Genomic DNA, 20,282 nt, shown 5'->3' on the forward strand with positions numbered 1-20,282 from the left:
TTTTGATTCTTGAGGTCAGTAATTATATATACTTTCTCTTTTTTGCATTGTTCGGCTGCATTTTCTTTGCAAATTGTATTATTGTTTTTTCCTTATAAGTGAAATTTAGTAAGATTTATTGTGTTCAGGAAAGTCCGGCATACTAATGTAGTGCAGTTTATACGAGCATGTACCAAGCCTCCAACTTTGTGCATTGTAACATGTAATATCAGGAATCTAAAACTACGGTTAATCTCGGTCTTCTAGACTGGTAAATTTGTTTCTTATTTTGGCTTTTGGGGATACCAAATCTTTAGCCTTTATGCGTTTGAGGATCGTTGCTTAAACATTTGAGGGTAAATGAATTCTTTGTCAAGTCTAAGTTTTTTCTTGATAGACTCTACATATTTAGCTTAATTTTTGTTCTATGTTTAATGTTTTGAGTGATGTAGCATTAATGCTGTTTGGGTAGCTATCATGTGTTAGTAGTGATTTCATTTATGGATATAAAGTAATTACCAAAGATCATAGTAATTTTCATCAGAATATATTTTTTACTGGTTTGTTGGATTACTTAAAACAAATTAGTGGGTGTGAATGAAATTTACCTAAAATCGATTCCGTAACAACCGTAACAAAAAAGTGCATGAGAGGGTTTAACCCGAGTGATTTGGTTTAGATATCGGTTATGAGCCGACTACATTTATATTTGGGCCTCATGTTCTTCAGCTTCTCTATCTCTAATCAGCCTTCGAGTAAGTTTTAATTTCTTTGTCATGTATGTGATTGTGGCTTATGTTTTAGTTTGTCAATTGAAAATCAAATTTGAAGGAAGTTGTATCTGTAGTGTTTAGGCAGCCCAAAAGATGATATGAAAATATCCATGTAAAATAACTTATTCGCCCATAATCTTCGGTTTTGTTTCTCGACGTAAACGGTCTTTTTTATACCTTTTCATGTTGTTCAAACAATCTAAGGTGTTAATGGTGATTAATATACACAGATTTTAAAGTTGGCAGTTGGATTACTCAAGGATGCCTAGAAGTCGAAAGGGTTCATCAAGGGGTGGTGCCGATTTCGAGCATGTTCATGCATAGGCATGATCTTGGGCCTATAGTTCATTTACAGCTATGGCTGCATTGGTTGGTGGTATATATATATGGGCAATTGGGTTTATTTTGCAGCCTCTATTTTCTCTAAATTGGATTCACTTTTTATTGAATGGATAAGGGAGTTACGTCTTTTCTCTAACTTGTCAAATAGAAAGATTTAGCTGAAGATTAAAAAAAAACTCAAATCGTTCAAACAGGCCAAAAGTCTCTCAAAGCTTATTTAATAGTGCGCACAATTCGGATAAGTTTATTAATATAGGTGATTATTTATAAAGTCGGCTAATTTTGCTAAAAGAGTTCATTATTTACACCAGGAAGGAAGCACTCACGACATCACATATTGCTTTTGTATTTTAAGCGGGTTAAAGGTGTGGCCTTCATTTTGCAATGGCATCTGTGAGCCCACCACTGGCACTGGCATGGACAAAAAAATATTTGTGAAGATGATGGATCATGCTCGAAAACATGGAGTAGATGAGTTTAGAATGGAGGATAGTATGGTGAAATTTGCAGTTTTTAAATTTGAAGTCGCATCTTTTTCATTTAGGTCATAGGAGATGATAGTAACAAGTATCCTATCTAAGTTATACGATAATCAAATAAGTTTAGTTGCTCAAAGAGAACTTAAAGGAATGGTTCTTTTTGTTAATTGTCTAAATGGAAATGTTGAGTATGTTGCGTTCACCGTATTTGCTTGGTTTGATTAATAACTGCTCAGAGAGTCATCATAGGGTGTTGGTATATTGTGACTGCTATTGCTGCACCAGCAAACATTAATGTTGATTTGGAGGAAACGAAGGGCGTGCTGAGGCCATCTTAATGCCACAAAGGTAATAATAACCAACTTTCATCTATTAAAAGTTTATTGTTTGAAAAGTTAAATAATTACTAATCTTGAATGATTTGGAACATAAATGATGCAGGACTAGCTACTGCAGAGTTGGCGTTAACTGTGGAAAAACATGTTTTGATGTCTGGATCTGTAAACATGGTTGGAACAGTCGGTAACCATGCTCTTCTCTTTCTTATTTATTTTGGTTGAATCGAGTACATCAAATTTTGTACTTTTTGTGAAATAAAGTAGTTGCGTCTTTGAAGGTATACTGGAGGTGCATCCTAGAGCAATCAACAACATCCCTACCAAATCACATGTCGAAATAGGTATATCTCCCAAAAATGATCACTTTCGAAAAAAGGTCAAAATCCACCCTAGGATGTATAATTTGAAAAATCTGTCCAAGGAGTATGACTATGAATTTGTTACATACAGATACATGGCACATTGATGAAAAATGACGAAATACGGTTATAGAAAAGGTCCACGAGTCTGATGTGAGCATATCAAAGAGAAGAGGGGTGGAGCTTTTGGAGTTCAAAATTGTAAACCAGGATCCACCCGCCCTTTCAGATGAATTTGCCATAAAAGCAATACAATTCTCCACTCAACTATTAGGTTTGAGTCACAAAAGGATGATCAGCAAAGCTTAGCATGATTCTTTCTTTATGGCCAGGTTTGGCACTTCAAACTTACAATTTTATTTTCCAAACTTCAACTTTCAAATTAGAAAAAAAAAGCAATTAATATGCTTTCAAACTGATTGATACAGAAAAACACCAATGGGCATGTATTTAACACTGATGTATGCAAATAAGAATTAATGTAAAAAAAAAAAAAAAAAACAAAAGCAAAACTTTTTTCAATCCACCCAATTATTTAATCAACATATTACGTTTTTTGTCTTCTAAATAATCCAATTTGTTGTTTTTGAATTCTGGTGTTTAATATATACTATAATTTCCTTTTTAGTAGCTCATTCTTTCATTGTCTTTAGTTTGGTACCCCATTTTCTTAGACACCACATGAGCACTATCAGGAAAGAAAAATGTTAACTTGGTCAGAATTTACTCTTCCATCTTTGATTGTCTTTTTAGTTTTATCCTATAATGTGGGGTCAAAGAATTTAGATTACCTTGAATCAAATTCAAAATTTTTGAAAATTGGCTAACTCACATAAAAAACATTGGAACGTTGGACTTATCGGGTTACTTTTCTTTGCGGAGATTGTTGTAAATGGAGAAGGATATCAAGTCCCCAAACTCTAGCAGGAGTTCACTTCCGCCATCCGGGAGGCATTCAGTTATTCGCCACCACCCGAAAACAATTATAGTGTAAATTCAGAGCCGTTAGGTGTAATACCCCGAACCTTAACGTGCTGGTTATAAACGTGTGAAATATGTAATTTATATTTCATATATTGTTAAACGATTAAGATGATTGCGTGAAAGGTGAAATATCTTGACAAACCTTGGCGAATATAGGAGACCGTTAATATTAATAATTAAATATATTATTTTATTTACCTTACTCCGTTTTTAATGAAACTTAAGTTAAAACGTAGATAAAAATATGCTCTTCTAATGACATATTAGTCGTTTTATAAAACGTCATATTTTAAAAGTTATACAAGAAAAACGACTTAAGCAGCTGAATTAATATATATAAGCAAGCAAGCTAGTAGGTCAAGCAGGTAGGTAGGCACGTCAATTGAATCCGGGATTTGAGGTGCCTGCTTGCTTGCTTTAAATAAGAGTCTCAGTAGTTTGTTTAGGTACCGGTTTCTTTAACGGGAATGCTCTAGTATAGAGAATCCTGAGTATACGATACCCCGTTGGGTGTTGTTAATAGTCGTTTTTGGAGCGCGAGTAGGAGCAGGAGTAGGGAAACTCTACATCAACGTGCAGTAGATAGTTTTGAGGTATACTCTCGTTTAAGTTTATGTTTAGTTATTTATTATTTATTTTTAGTAGTTAATATTAGTTTTATTATTAGTAATAATATATTAGTAGTAGTAGTGTTAGTATTATTTTTAGGTACTAGGGTTATTGTCATGGGCGGGTATTGGGTAGCCTAGCCTTAGTTAGGCATGGACCGATCAACCATGCTTAAACAAGGTAGGGTTAACCAATATCCAACCATGATAATGACTAGTTAGGTGTATCATTACCTAACCTAGGATTATGTAATTGTGTCAGGACCTTGAGACATAACCCAGTATTACTAGCGGCTGTTAAGCAATTGCTAATCAGGTGAGTCATCATACTTGTCTTTTAAACTGTGATAGTATACTCGTCCATAACCGGTAATAATGAGAATGCTGCAGTATGCATGTGTCAGTAGGGGTATATGGGATCCTATTATGCTTAATGAGGTGTGTCACTCTGGGAAGGGTAATAAGGTGTTGTACCCACAGGCACTTTGTGCTTATAAGGTCCAGCGACACACACTCATACCTATGTGACAGCCGTAGGGGGACACAGCTGGAGGACTAGTATGTCTCTTGTACGGTGGTTTGTGACAAGTCAAATGTGACCTATAAGGTTCAATGAGGCCCAACCTGACTAAAATGTGGTCACATGCCCATATTGTGTATGCATATAATGTAAACTGTGGTCTGTCTTTATAAAAATTGTATAGTATGAGCTCACCATTATATATCTGACGTCGTTTTGAGTATACTTATCTCAGGTGAGTCATGAGGAAAGCTATAGGAACTACTTGACAGTTGTGGAGTTTTAGAAGATCAAGGAGTTCTTAGTTGCCAAAAGTTTGTAAATAAATAAAGTGTTTTACTCAGACTATTATAAGTTTTAATGAAAGTTTAGTTTGTTTCCGCTGTAAGTGTATCAATTGTGCACAATCACCCGGGTTACGGGGTGGGTGTTACAATTGGTATCAGAGCCCGAGGTTTTAGCGAATTAGGTATTGCAGGAATGCCTAAGCTTTAACCAGTAGTTATCTAAAGTAATAGCACACTCACACTAGGCCAAATAACATGTACTCAGGAAAAGTACTTGCATAGTCAGTTGAGTGACGCTAGAAGAAGTAAACTATGTTGTGCCTTTCTATGTGCTATATATATATATATATGTGATGTATATAGTTGTTACATTATAATGATGTATCATACATACTAGTAACTCTTTATATTCATATTCCTATAGGAAAGAGACAATGTCTGAACATACAGATGAACAAGGGTCTAGAAATAATCAGATTAACAGAAGGAGAGAGGAAGATTCTTATAGGACTCGAACTCCCTCTCATAGTGTCAGGTCCCAGTCTGGTACAAGCATGCGTCTAAATACTGAGGATATCCACAATATAGCTGTGGAAGTGGCTAAGGTAATGAAGAATGCACAAACCGGTAATGTTAACCAATCTGGAGAACGACATGAAGAAAGCTCAGCAGCCTCCACGCCAGTTCAAAGGGAAGGAATGGGCGAAAGGAAAAACACTATTGCAACCATGCCACTAGAAGGAAAAGGTGAATATTCCAAATCAAAGGAATGTACTTATAAGCACTTCATGTCCTGTAAACCCCAGTCCTTTGACAGAAGAAAGGGAGCACTAGAAGCTCAAGACTGGCTCAACAGAATGGAGTCAGTATTAGACATATGTGAGTGTGATGACCGCAACAAAGTACGGTTCGCGGTACATACGTTTGAAGCTGAAGCCCTTCACTGGTGGAACATTGTGGTCCGACCAGAGGGAAAAGAAAAGGTTAAGGAGATGAAGTGGGAGGAGTTTATTCAAAAGTTTCTTGCTAAGTATTGTCCTCCCAGTGAGACTGAGCAACTGGAAGTGGAATTCTTTCAGTTAAAAATGGGAAATAAAACCTATCGAGAATATGTTTCTCGTTTCAACGACATATCTCGACTGGTTTCTTATTTAGCATTGACCGAGGAACAACTGATCAATAGGTTTATTTGGGGTCTACCCTCTGAAATGAGGGTGTTTATCAAATCCAAATCCCCCAAGACTTTTGCAGAAACTGTTGAGGCTGGCGCCGTCATGGCTGCCGAGATGATTCTGCGTCAGGCTGAATCTCCCGCACCAAAAAGAAAGTGGGAAGAAAGAAAGGGGGACACCCGGAATAACAACTTTAAAAGGCCTAAAACATTTCCTCAATGTCAAATTTGCAAATGCTTTCATACGGGGGAATGTCGTTTTCCTTGTCCAAATTGTAAAATGACGGGTCATGCTCTTCAAGAATGCAAGGAAAAAAAGAAGTGTTTCAAATGTGGAGACCCTAACCACATGAGATCTGAATGTCCCGAACTCAAAAGAAATGATAGGACACAACTAAATCAGCCAAAAAGGCGGGCATTTGTACTCACCACGGAAGAAGCTAAGACCAATACAGACGTTATCACGGGTACGTATCTCATAAATGATGTATATGCGCGTGTGTTATTTGATACCCGTGCAAATAGAAGTCTAGTGTCGACTACCTTTAGACCTTACTTGAACCAGGCGTCCCAAACCCTAGATCATGCCTTTACAGTAGAAATGGCTGATGGAAGTCAAAAAGAGATAGTTGACATAGTTAAGAATTGTAAAATAAGCTTAAACAACCATGTTATCCCTATAGACCTAATGCCTATGGAACTTGGAGAATTCGACATAGTCATAGGAATGGACTAGTTGATACCATATCATGCGGAAGTTATATGTGACAAAAGGATCGTCCGACTCCGATTACCCAACGGCAAACAACTAACTGTATCGGGAGACCGCACTGACAAGACTAAGAACCTCATCACGATAACACAAGCACATAAATGCCTAAGGAAAGGGTATGTTGCTTTTCTAGCATATGTCGTAAACACTACAGAAAAGCAGAAGGTCGAGGACGTGCCAGTAGTACGAGAATACCCCGAAGTATTTCCTGATGAGCTCCCGGGACTACCATCGGATAGACAGGTTGAGTTTCGCATTGACCTAGTTCCTGGTACATCACCGATTGCTAAGTCGCCGTACAGACTAGCCCCGACAGAAATGCAAGAACTCAAAAAGCAACTACCCAAGAGTTGCTTGACAAGGGGTTTATCCAACCTAGTTCGTCACCAGGGGGAGCACCCATCTTGTTTGTCATGAAGAAAGATGGGACGATGTGTCTGTGCATCGATTATAGAGACTTGAATAAAGCCACTATAAAGAATAAATACCCTTTGCCCAGGATCGACGACTTGTTTGATTAATTACAAGGGGCAAGCTATTTCTCTAAAATAGACTTGAGGTCTGGATACCACCAAGTGAAAGTTGCACCAGAAGACATACCTAAGACTGCCTTTAGGACTAGGTATGGTCATTATGAATTTTTGGTAATGCCATTTGGATTAACCAACGCACCTGCAGTGTTCGTGGACCTCATGAACAGGGTTTGTAAACCTTACCTCGATAAGTTTGTGATCGTTTTCATTGACCATATCCTTATCTACTCTAAGAACGAGGTAGAACATGAACAACACCTAAGAGCAGTCCTTGAATTGCTCAAGAAAGAAAAACTCTATGCAAAGTTCTCTAAGTGTGAATTTTGGATATGTGAGGTGCAATTCCTAGGCCACGTGATAAATGAATGTGGAATACAAGTTGACCCTGCAAAGATCGAGGCCATCAAGAAATGGGAAGTACCGAAGAATCCCACTGAAATCAGAAGATTTCTGGGGTTAGCAGGATACTATAGAAGGTTTATTCAAGACTTCTCAAAGATTGCAACACCATTAACCACACTAACCCAGAAAGCCTCTAAGTTTAATTGGGGACCTAAACAAGAAGAATCCTTTAACACGTTAAAGCATAAGTTATGTAGCGCCCCAATACTGTCACTTCCTAAGGGAATAAAAGATTTTGCCGTCTACTGTGATGCATCTCACTATGGTATGGGATGTGTACTCATGCAAAGAGGCAAAGTGATTGCCTACGCCTCTAGACAGTTGAAGATTCATGAACGGAACTACACAACCCATGATTTGGAACTTGGTGCCATAGTGTTCGCATTGAAAATTTGGAGGCACTATCTTTACGGTACAAAGTGCACTATCTATAGTGACCATAAAAATTTAAAACACATATTTGAGCAGAAGGAGCTCAATATGCGTCAGAGACGATGGATGGAGTTATTAAGTGATTACGACTGTGAGATCCAATACCATCCAGGTAAGGCAAACATAGTAGCAGATGCTCTAAGTAGAAAAGAGAAACCTCAACCAATAAGAATTCGTTCAACCAGAATAGAGGTTAAAACTAGTCTCTTAGATCAAATTAAGAATATACAACAAGAAGCCTTAAAAGAGAATCATATTGTAAAAGAAAGAATGATTGGGAGACTGAAGCTACTGACAATGGGAAATGATAATATCCTTTGGTTCAACAATAGGATATGGGTTCCTAATTTTGGAAGACTGCAGGATACAATCTTAGAGGAAGCTCGTAAGTCTAAGTATTCCATTCACCCTGGCAGTGACAAGATGTATAAGGATTTTTGGAGAGATTATTGGTGGCCAGGAATGAAGCCATCTGTTGCCCATTATGTGGAAAAATGCCTTACATGCATTAAGGTGAAGGCAGAACATCAAAAACCCTCTGGATACTTGCAACAACCAGAGATCCCAGAATGGAATTGGGAGAAAATCACCATGGATTTTATCACGAAGCTCCCAAGGTCAAGTCACGGTTATGATACTATTTGGGTAATAGTGGACAGATTGACCAAGTCTGCACACTTCGTGCCAATTCGTGAGGATATAAGATGAACAAGCTAGCTCAAATTTACATCAAAGAAATAGTCTCGCGACATGGGGTGCCTGTATCGATCATATCAGACAGAGATAGTCGTTTCACATCTAAATTCTGGCAAAGTTTCCAACAAGAGTTGGGAACCAAGCTTAATCTAAGCACTGCATATCATCCTCAGACAGCTGGGCAGAGTGAACGGACTATTCAGACATTAGAAGATATGCTTCGGGCTTCTGTAATTGATTTTGGTGGAAGTTGGGACACCCATCTACCACTCATCGAATTCGCCTACAATAATAGCTATCACGCCAGCATCAAAGCTGCACCTTATGAAGCTTTATACGGAAGAAGGTGCCGAACTCCTATATGTTGGACGGAAGTAGGGGAAAGTTAACTATCAGGACCAGAAATCATTGTGGAGACCACAGAAAAGATCCAGCAAATCAAAGAAAGGATGAAAAGTGCTCAAGATCGACAAAAGAGTTATGCAGATCAGAGGCGTAAACCCCTAGAGTTCCAACTAGGGGATAAAGTAATGCTTAAGGTATCTCCTCTGAAAGGAGTGATTCAGTTTGGAAAGAAGGGAAAGTTGAAACCCCGATATATTGGGCCGTTTGAAGTAACAAGCAAAGTAGGACCAGTGGCTTATCGGCTAAAACTTCCTGAACAGCTGGCAGGAATACATAATACTTTCCATGTATCAAATTTAAGGAAGTGCCTAGTGGACGAAGCCCAGCAAATACCCCTGGAAGACGTACAGGTTGACGAAAAACTCAACTTCATTGAAGAACCACTACAAATTGAAGATAGGAAGGTTGAAAAGTTACGCAAGAAGGAAATCCCATTAGTCAAAGTCAAGTGGAACGCACGTCATGGACCCAACTTTACAAGGGAACTAGAAAACATAATGAAAGATAAGTACCCTCATCTTTTTAAGTAATGACAAATTTCGAGGGCGAAATTTTTGTAAGGAGGGAAGGATGTAATACCCCGAACCTTAACGTGCTGGTTATAAACGTGTGAAATATGTAATTTATATTTCATATATTGTTAAACGATTAAGATGATTGCGTGAAAGGTGAAATATCTTGACAAACCTTGGCGAATATAGGAGACCGTTAATATTAATAATTAAATATATTATTTTATTTACCTTACTCCGTTTTTAATGAAACTTAGGTTAAAACGTAGATAAAAATATGCTCGTTCTAATGACATATTCGTCGTTTTATAAAACGTCATATTTTAAAAGTTATACAAGAAAAACGAGTTAAGCAGCTGAATTAATATATATAAGCAAGCAAGCTAGCAGGTCAAGCAGGTAGGTAGGCACGTCAATCGTTTGTTTAGGTACCAGCTTCTTTAACGGGAATGCTCTAGTATAGAGAATCCTGAGTATACGATACCCCGTTGGGTGTTGTTAATAGTCGTTTTTGGAGCGCGAGTAGGAGCAGGAGTAGGGAAACTCTACATCAACGTGCCGTAGATAGTTTTGAGGTATACTCTCGTTTAAGTTTATGTTTAGTTATTTATTATTTATTTTTAGTAGTTAATATTAGTTTTATTATTAGTAATAATATATTAGTAGTAGTAGTGTTAGTATTATTTTTAGGTACTAGGGTTATTGTCAGGGGCGGGTATTAGGTAGCCTAGCCTTAGTTAGGCATGGACTGATCACCCATGCTTAAACAAGGTAGGGTTAACCAATATCCAACCATGATAATGACTAGTTAGGTGTATCATTACCTAACCTAGGATTATGTAATTGTGTTAGGACCTTGAGACATAACCCAATATTACTAGCGGCTGTTAAGCAATTGCTAATCAGGTGAGTCATCATACTTGTCTTTTAAACTTTGATAGTATACTTGTCCATAACCGGTAATAATGAGAATGCTGCAGTATGCATGTGTCAGTAGGGGTATATGGGATCCTATTATGCTTAATGAGGTGTGTCACTCTGGGAAGGGTAATAAGGTGTTGTACCTGACGGGTGGTCCGTAGGACAACCCTTAAGTGCCTTAAAAATATTAAAATCCCATGCTTTACACGTTTAATTGTTTGAACTTGGTAACTACTAGTTGTTTGGACGTGCAGGTGCAAATGGAACTTAAAATGGAAGGAACACGGAGAATAAATGAAAAAATCAATTTTTGGAATTGAAGAATTAAGAGGATAGCATGATAGAGGACGGAATTACGAGAACGTAGGCGAAAACGGTGAAGAAAACGGAGTTGAAACGAAAAAGTTATGCTGAAAACAAGTTTTCAGGCTGAAGCCTGCCGTAAGCTACGACCATTGGCGTAGCTTACGGCGCTCACTGGCACTTTTTGTCACCGTATGACAGTTTAAAGCCACCGTAAGCCATTCCAAGCCACCGTAAGCTACGGTGGCCACCGTAGCTTACGGCGCTGACCTACGTAAATGTGTAACTTCCACCTTTTAATGCGGATTTATGATGCCCTTTCAAGTCCAATCATTCCCATTCGGTTACATACACTTTGGAGACGAATTTTGGGTGTTCTTGAGAGCTTGAAACAATTTCTAAACATCTTCTTAGTGTTTTTAATTCCTATGAACATTGATATGTATGTGATGATGGTTGTTGAAGCCATAGATGGCTAAACTCTTTATGGTCATCTTTAGTTGAAGGTTTGTAGAGACAATTGTGCTTGATTTCATATTTCTAGAATGGCAAATTGAATTTATGTTTTATTTATCATGGTGTGTTCTTATTTGCTTGTAAATTGTTGATGCTTATGATTATTCTATTTTGAAACCATACGTTCTTGGTGCCGTTGGCAATCGAGATATCATGGGTAGAACTAGGATCGGGTAAGGGTCAATTGGTCATCGGGTAACAACCTCACGTTCTAGGAATCTGAGTACTTAGTTCCCTTTCATCACAACAAGTAATTGCACATGAATTATGTCTATGTAGTTCTTTCTAGTGAATGATAGCACAAAGGTTGAAGCAAACCGGAAACTAAAGATGGTCACTCGTCTCTAATTGTTTACAACCAAAACTTTTCTTTTGCAATTTAATTAGTTAATCTTAGTTTTAAAAATCAACCAATCAAACCCACTCTTGAATTTATTTTATTTGCAATTAGATTAATTTAGTCAAGTTAGATATACACTTAGATAACATACATTCCACAAACTCCCTGTGTTCGATACCCACTTACCACTAGCTACTTAGTTGTAATTGGATTAAATTTGATTGTGACCACGACATCACGTCAAATTTTGGCGCCGTTGCTAACGGGGCTAGGTGCAAGGGTAGGAAAAGGAATATATATGTGGTAGCGAAAAACTTAACCGGTCTTTTATTACATAACGAAATAAACAAACAAACAACTTAAACTTATATACAAGACAACTCAATCATCACTTTTTTTTTTTTTCATTGTTTTTTTTCCTTTTTTTTTTTTCAAATATTCAACATAACACTATAACATATCTACATGCTACTAAAACAACTACTAACACTATAAGACCGGGTTAAGTCGGGTAAATTTTTGGGAAACTAGCTAAGGGGTAACAAATGATCGGCTTTTAGGCACAAAATGGGCAACTAAATGTCCAAACCCCCGCCCCTCTCGCAACCATGCTCATATATATAATTTATGAGGTCCAACCCCCCAAATCCCACACTCGCACTCACCTAGACGAGGCATCCTAGAAGTCCCCCATCATCTTCAAAAGCATGTTGACTCTAAGATTTAACAAGTATTCACACACAAGTTCTATTAACACACAACACACACCGCCACTCTAACAATGAAATATCAATAACAATCATGCGTGGCTCAATTCTCACCAAGAAAAGATTAGAGATGGGTGTCGGTGTGTCAAATGGAACAATATCAAGTTTTCAAATTTTTACACTTTCGCTTGGATTTGCAAAAATTTTTGAATTTCTCAAAAATTTCCCCCATCCCCACACTTGGGATACATTGTCCCAATGTATGGTTTTGAGGGAAAGATACTTTCACGGTAGATGTTCAAGGAGGAGGTGTCGGTCAAGCGGGGGTTCAAGGAGCCGGCGTGCAATCTGGTTATGTGGGTAGTGCATTTGATTATGCACAACAGGCTTATGACCCGTATTGGGCCCATTCGGGGGATATGGGTCAAATCATTCAACAAAGGCGACCACCCACATTCGGTAATTGAAGTGAACAAAACCAAGTGCTATTTGATCAACAAACATTTATGGGTGCTAGTGTGGAAAGGGCTATTAAAAGAAGTTACGATAGGAATGAGCAATGGAACCGTGCTCATAGATATGCCCGTGAAGAAGACACGAACAACCGTTACTTGGATGATCGTCAAAGACGCATGCATGACCAATGGCATGCGGGGCAGCCAGTTGTAGGAGATCCACCCATTGTGGACTACACCACATTGCCACCATATGATGGTAGTGTGTCATACCCCACCCCGCCATTGCACCATTCTTAATGGGTGGACCCGCATGCCATGAGTTATCAACAAGCAAATCCAAGCAGTGATCAAGGAAGCAGTAGTAGCGGTGGAGCATTTGGTTTTGGTGAGTGGACGGATATGATGACATCCATCTTTGGGCCTCCACAGCCGAAGTATTACTAGCCAGGTCGTATTTCGCTCCTTTGTACATTTTTTGTATATATGTTTATGTGTTTATGTTTATGTTGCGGTTGGGAGGTTGGGTGGTGTTTATGTTAATACGTCATTGGGTTGTGAGCGTTGGTGGTGTTTGTGTTAATACGTCATTGGGTTGTGAGCGTTGGTGGTGTTTGTGTTAATACGTCATTGGGTTGTGAGCGTTGGTGGTGTCTTTTAAAAAAAAATGGGTTTGAGAATACAAGCAATTGGGGATGTTCTTGTTGAAAGCGATCTTTCCCTCAAAACCATACATTGGGACAATGTATCCCAAGTGTGGGGATGGGGGAAATTTTTGAGAATTGAGCCACGCATGATTGTTATTGATATTTCATTGTTAGAGTGGCGGTGTGTGTTGTGTGTTAATAGAACTTGTGTGTGAATACTTGTTAAATCTTAGAGTCAACATGCTTTTGAAGATGATAGGGGACTTCTAGGATGCCTCGTCTAGGTGAGTGCGAGTGTGGGATTTGGGGGGTTGGACCTCATAAATTATATATATGAGCATGGTTGCGAGAGGGGCGGGGGTTTGGACATTTAGTTGCCCATTTTGTGCCTAAAAGCCGATCATTTGTTACCCCTTAGATAGTTTCCCAAAAATTTACCCGACTTAACCCGGTCTTATAGTGTTAGTAGTTGTTTTAGTAGCATGTAGATATGTTATAGTGTTATGTTGAATATTTGAAAAAAAAAGGAAAAAAAACAATGAAAAAAAAAAGAAAAAAAAAAGTGATGATTGAGTTGTCTTGTATATAAGTTTAAGTTGTTTGTTTGTTTATTTCGTTATGTAATAAAAGACCGGTTAAGTTTTTCGCTACCACATATATATTCCTTTTCCTACCCTTGCACCTAGCCCCGTTACAACCCGTAAGTTCCTTTGATTCAAAAGCATGTTAGATATTGGTTAGGAGGCAACTTGATTTTCATACAAGCTTATTGTCGCACACACACACATATACGCATGGAGTGGTTTAGCATAACTTGCTAATTTTTCTTGTCACCGAGAGTTTTGTGAGGGGTGTGTCTTGTGGTTTGATAAAAAGCTAGTAAAAGGACGGCACTTTGGTTTGGTTTGCACGATTGGTCGCTTATGGTTAAAAAATAGTTTTTGAAGTGGTTGCTTGGGACAAGCAACGGGTAAGTGTGGGGATGTGACGGGTGGTCCGTAGGACAACCCTTAAAAGGCTTAACATAATGCACATTCTACATTTTATCCGTTTATTCGCGTGAATTAGGTAATCACAAGATGATGTTGATGCAGGTGTTAAAGTGTGCAAGATGCGGGTTTTAAGGAGCTTGAACGGATGCTAGAAGCTGGTATGATCAAGATGCGTGGGAACCAAGGGAACTGAAGAAAATGAGAGCAAAAGATCACTCAGAGCCGTAAGCTACGCCACCAGGCCGTAGCTTACGGCACCTATAACATGTCAAAAGTGTGCACCGTAAGACAGGAAACAAGCATCGTAAAGCTTGTTGATCGCCGTAAGCTACGGCATAGTGCCGTAGCGTACGGCGCTATGCTGAAACCCGGGAAGCCACTGGTCACCGTAAGCTACGGTAATTGGCGTAGCTTACGGCGACGATTGATCTAGAAAACGTAACCCCTGCATTTAAAAGCTTTTTTATTGAATATTATGGGTTCTCATCATGGGTTTCGGTTACAAGTTGGTAGGGGACGATTTGGGAGCTTTAAATGAGAGACTTGAAGGCTTGGGAACATCATCTCTTGAATAATCTTTCACTAGAATCATCTGGGAACTATCTTTTTACTAAATTCTTGTCTTGTCTTAGTTGGGGGAACTTGTGAACATTGTTTTCTTTCTATTTTGTTATGATGTGTGTTAAAGCCATGAGTGGCTAGATACTTGAATGGTTATCTTATGTTGAAGGTTTGTGGTAAACTTTTGTGTTTTTATCTATATTTCTAGAATAACAATTCCTCTTCGTTTGAATTAATTGTTATGGTGTATAATTGCTCGCTAGTAACGTGTTGATTCTTACGTTGAACTAATTAGAAACCATACGTTCTTGGTGCCGTTGGCAATCGAGATATCATGGGTATAGTTAGGTTTGGGTAAGGGTTGATTGATCATCGGGTGATAACCTCACGTTCTCGGAATCTGAGTACTTCGTCCCCCTTCATCACTGCAATTGGTTATACATGAACTATGTCTATGTAGTTCTTTCTAGTGAATGTTAACACAAAAGTTGAAGCAAACCGGATACTAAAGATAGCCGTTTATTTCCAAATTGTTTACAACCTCAAATCTTCATTTTGCAAATTAGTTAATTAATCTTAGTTTTTAAAACCAAACAAATCAAAACAACTCGTGAATTTTATTTTTCGTGCAATTTGTTTAATTTAGTTAACTTAGATAAGCATTACAAATAGCACATTTTCCACAAACTCCCTATGTTCGATACCCACTTGCCACTATTTACATAGTTGTTATTGGGATTAAATTTGCGTGACCACGACACCACGTCAAATTTTGGCGCCGTTGCCGGGGAGTAGTGCGCAACGTGTGTTATTTTTGTTCTTGCTTTAAGTTTGTTATTTTTCTGGTTTACGCGAGGTGTGTTAGTGTGCAGGTATTTACAGGTGCATGCGTACTAGGAGCTCTCACAAGCTATCACCATTGGCGTTTGATCCGGAAATCGAGCGAACTTTGCGAGCAAACAAAATTTTGCTAAGGGAAAATACAATCAGTAGTTCACCAACAACACCAATTACACCGATTACACCACTTCGATACATTATGGATCCACCACCACCACCACCCACTACGGGTGAATTCACCTCATCATTCATACCAACATCCACTCAACCTTCACCTAATACTACTATTCCACCAAATACTACCGAACCCACCATACTTCAACAGGTTACACCAACCAACACCACACAGCCCATTACTACCCAAGAAGAACCAACTGTCACCTTTAACCCTTCCACTACTATACCACCATTATCCCATTTTTTCCCGGGTGCGGGTCCGTCATATTCAAGCCATACTATGGCACCAATTTCGTCTATTGTCCATGCTACACCGTATCGACCACCAAATCAATCGGGTTTTCAATACTCGACCATTCCATTTGGGCAATCATCGGGAATTCAAGGAGATGGGTATGATGAAGGTTATGAGGAGTTTGAAGGTTTTGATGAAGAAGGATATGGTTATGGGGGTGATGGAGAGCAAGGGGAGTACGGTTATACGCAAGGCCAAGTACAAGTGATTCCAAATGTTGGTGGGGTTCAACAACAACAACTCATACCTCAACATATTAGGCCAAGGCCACAAGGGCCGCAATTGCAACGTCCGGTTCCTTTGCAACAAGTTTGACCACAACAGGTGCAACCGCAAATTCAAAGGCCAATTCAACAACCAATGGTACCACAAGGGCCCATGCAAAGGCCAATGGGTCAAGTTCGTCCAAGAGGTCGATTTGGTGTGCCAAGGAGGCATCTTAGGGAAAATGCAAGGGGAATTGAAGCACATTTTAGACCAGTGATAACGCACAATCCTTCACCGGTGGTTATTCCTCATAACAACCAAGGGAGAACTTTTGAAGTAAGAACCAATTCTTTACAAAGTTTGCCGAAATATAAGGGGCTAGCAACGGAGGAGCCTTATTTCCATTTGGAGGCCTATGACTCAATTTGCAATACTCTTGGGAGTCAAGGTTTTTCGGCCGATAATATCAAGTTGGTACTATTTCAATTTTCTTTGGAGGACAAGGCAAAGAAGTGGTTCTACACTTTGCCTTCGGCATCTATTTATACTTGGGCGGAGATGCAACAAACATTCTTAGACGAATTCTATACCGCCCAAAAGACCAATGATGCGAGAAAAGGGTTGAGGAGCTTTCAACAACAACAAGGCGAAATGTTCCATGAAGCTTTCGAGCGTTTGAACATGATGATTAAAAATTGTCCACACCATGGGATTGAGCTTTGGGAGTTAATGAACGCTTTTCATGAAGGGTTGTGTGCCGAAGATGCACGAGATTTGATGTCCATTACAAATGGGACATTTGGCACAAACTATGAGCATGAGGATTGGGAATTTTTGGAACAAATGGCGATCACCTCAAAGAGAAAGGCTCAAGCTTCAAGGAGAGCACGACCGGCCATTACCCGAACACAAGTGCATGCGGTTGATGATGGTAACATACAAACTTCTAATAAAATTTATGATGTTTGTGCATTGTGTAATGAAATAGGTCATGCGGCGGAAAATTGTCAAGGAATGGTGGAAGGGCAATTTGAAGAAGTTCATGCCATTCAAGGTCAAGGAGGGGGTGGTAGAAATTACAATATGAATTCTAACACTTATCACCCCGGGTTGAGAAACCATCCGAATTTTCGTTATGGGAACCCTTCGAATCAATCAAACCCGAACTTTCAAGGTAGCCAAGGGAATTATGGTTCGCGCCAACCTTACAATAATCAAGGTGGATATAGAGGTGGGAACAACCAAGGATACCAAAGGCAATACCAAGCGGGTCAAGAACAAGGGGGGTCTTCGGGTGGAAATGAAATGATGGAAATGTTGAAGAGTATGCAAGCAGAGATGCAAAAGAGGAACCAAATGGATGACGCACGCATACAAAAGGATGAGGCGCGAGACAAAGCAATCCAAACTTTGACCACTCAAATGGGTCAACTTGCAACCGAAGTGTCCGAATTGAAGAAGGGTAAAGGTTAATTACCAAGCGACACTAAGGTAAATCCATCCCATGGTACGTCAAGAGGTAACAATGTTAATATTCATCATGTGAGTGTTTTGAGAAGTGGGAAAGAGTATAAAACCAATCCTTCACCGGATTTGGTTGAAGGGGTGGTTGAGGATATAACGGGTCAAGAAAGTGAGGAAGAAAACGAACCACCCATTGTTTCTTCTAAAAAACCCAATTTTGAAAAACCCGAAATTATTAAAGAAAAAGAAAAAGTAAATGAGGGTGAGGGGTCTAGTGAAGTACCGTTTCCTTCGGCTTTATTAGACCCGGGTAGAAAAAAATTTATTTCAAAACGGGGTCCTCAAAAAGAGGAAATGTGGGAGGTATTCAAACAGGTTAAAATTAATCTTCCTTTACTTGAAGCTATTAAACAGGTGCCCGCTTATGCCAAGTTTCTAAAAGAATTGTGTACTCAAAAGAGGCAACAAAAAGTGCCTAAATTGGTAGACTTGACGGAGCGGGTAAGTGCGGTATTAAAAGGGGACCTTCCTCCTAAGTTACAAGATCCGGGAACGCCCCTAATAAACATTCAAGTTGGAAATTTTCAAACCACAAGGGCGTTATTGGATCTTGGAGCCGGAGTAAGTATCCTACCGGGGGGGTTATATGACCAATACGATTTTGGTCCATTGAAGCGGGTTGAGACAACGGTTGTATTAGCCGACTTGTCTCATAAACTTCCCCGGGGTATCGTACGGGATGTTATAGTTAAAGTTGATGAATTTTATTATCCCGTTGATTTCCTTGTGCTAGATTACTCATCCGCGGACCCAATTCAACAACAAAATGTTATTTTGGGTCGGCCATTTTTGAACACCGCACATGCTATTATTGATTGTCGTTATGGCACAGTTGACATGACATTCGGTAATAGAAAAATGAGGTTAAATGTTTTTACTAATGGTACTAATGTGTATGGTGATGAGTGTTTCTTGGCAGATTTTATAGATGGCTACGACCCGAAGGTGTTCGAAGAAGAAATTTTGGGTTCTTGTGTTTGTGATATGTCTTTGCAGGTTCACACATGTGAGTTAGAGGTAGAAGAGAAAGAGCAAGAAGCTCTCGCGGTGAAGGAAGGAAGTCCACCATGGACTTACCAAACGGATACATTACCGGTAGAAATCGATTCGGGCACCAAGCCTTCTTTGGAAAGTCCACCAAGTGTGGAGTTGAAGGAGCTACCAAAGCACCTAAAGTATGCATTTTTTGGGGGAGAATGACACTTTACCGGTGATCATTGCTTCCAACTTGGAGGTAGCTCAAGAGGAAGAATTGATGCGGGTGTTGAAGGCTCATAAGGCGGCGATTGGGTGGACGATAGCCGATTTAAAAGGTATTAGTCCATCCATTGTGATGCACAAGATTATTACAAGTGAGGATGCAAAGCCGACCCGTGAAACACAAAGAAGGTTAAATCCGAATTTGAGAGGGGTGGTGAAGAAAGAAGTCATCAAGTGGTTGGATGCGGGGATCATTTACCCCATTTCGGATAGTGCATGGGTAAGTCCGACACAGGTAGTCCCTAAAAAATCCGGCATCCAAGTAGTGAAAGATGAACAAGGTGAGCAAATCGCCACCCGCCCGGTAACCGGGTGGCGAGTGTGTATTGATTATCGGAAATTAAACGCGGCTACCTCAAAAGACCATTTCCCGTTACCCTTCATTGACCAAATAATTGAGAAACTTTCCGGTCAAAAATATTATTGTTTTTTGGATGGGTATTCGGGATATAACCAAATTGCTATTCACCCGGACGACCAACACAAAACCACGTTTACATGTCCATATGGTACATTTGCTTTTCGGCGAATGCCATTTGGACTATGTAATGCCCCCGCCACGTTCCAAAGATGTATGATGAGTATATTTTCGGACATGGTTGGGGAATCTCTTGAAGTGTTTATGGACGATTTTTCCATTTTTGGTCCAAGTTTTGACTCTTGTCTTAATGAATTAGAAAAAGTTTTAAAAAGGTGTGTTGAGACAAACTTGGTACTAAGTTGGGAAAAGAGCCATTTTATGGTTCAAGAGGGTATTGTTTTGGGGCATGTCATTTCGGACCGGGGAATGGAGGTAGATAAAGCAAAAATTCGGGTAATTTCATCTTTACCCCCACCAAAGAATGTTAAGGGGGTGAGATCTTTTTTGGGACATGCGGGATTTTATCGAAGGTTTATTAAAGGTTTTAGTGTAATTACAAAACCTTTATGTAACTTGTTATTAAA

The 20,282-nt window shown here is 39.2% G+C and overlaps 2 protein-coding genes and 1 non-coding gene across 3 annotated transcripts; 2 read left to right on the forward strand and 1 right to left on the reverse strand.

Annotated features, from left to right (window-relative positions):
• Positions 1–5,103: 5,103 nt before the first annotated feature.
• On the forward strand, positions 5,104–6,576 carry LOC110892415. The gene has a single exon (XM_022139580.1). The coding sequence runs from the start codon at positions 5,104–5,106 to the stop codon at positions 6,574–6,576; it is 1,473 nt and encodes a 490-aa protein (XP_021995272.1).
• Positions 6,577–9,205: 2,629 nt separating this feature from the next.
• LOC110892416 lies at positions 9,206–9,610 on the forward strand. The gene has a single exon (XM_022139582.1). It carries the CDS (start codon positions 9,206–9,208, stop codon positions 9,608–9,610), a length of 405 nt encoding a protein of 134 aa, XP_021995274.1.
• Positions 9,611–17,160: 7,550 nt separating this feature from the next.
• Positions 17,161–17,266, reverse strand: LOC118485305. The gene has a single exon (XR_004875609.1). It is a non-coding gene; the product is annotated as a small nucleolar RNA R71 (small nucleolar RNA).
• Positions 17,267–20,282: the final 3,016 nt, after the last annotated feature.

This window comes from Helianthus annuus, chromosome 12, assembly GCF_002127325.2.
Source record: "Helianthus annuus cultivar XRQ/B chromosome 12, HanXRQr2.0-SUNRISE, whole genome shotgun sequence".
In the NCBI taxonomy this organism is placed as follows: domain Eukaryota; kingdom Viridiplantae; phylum Streptophyta; class Magnoliopsida; order Asterales; family Asteraceae; genus Helianthus; species Helianthus annuus.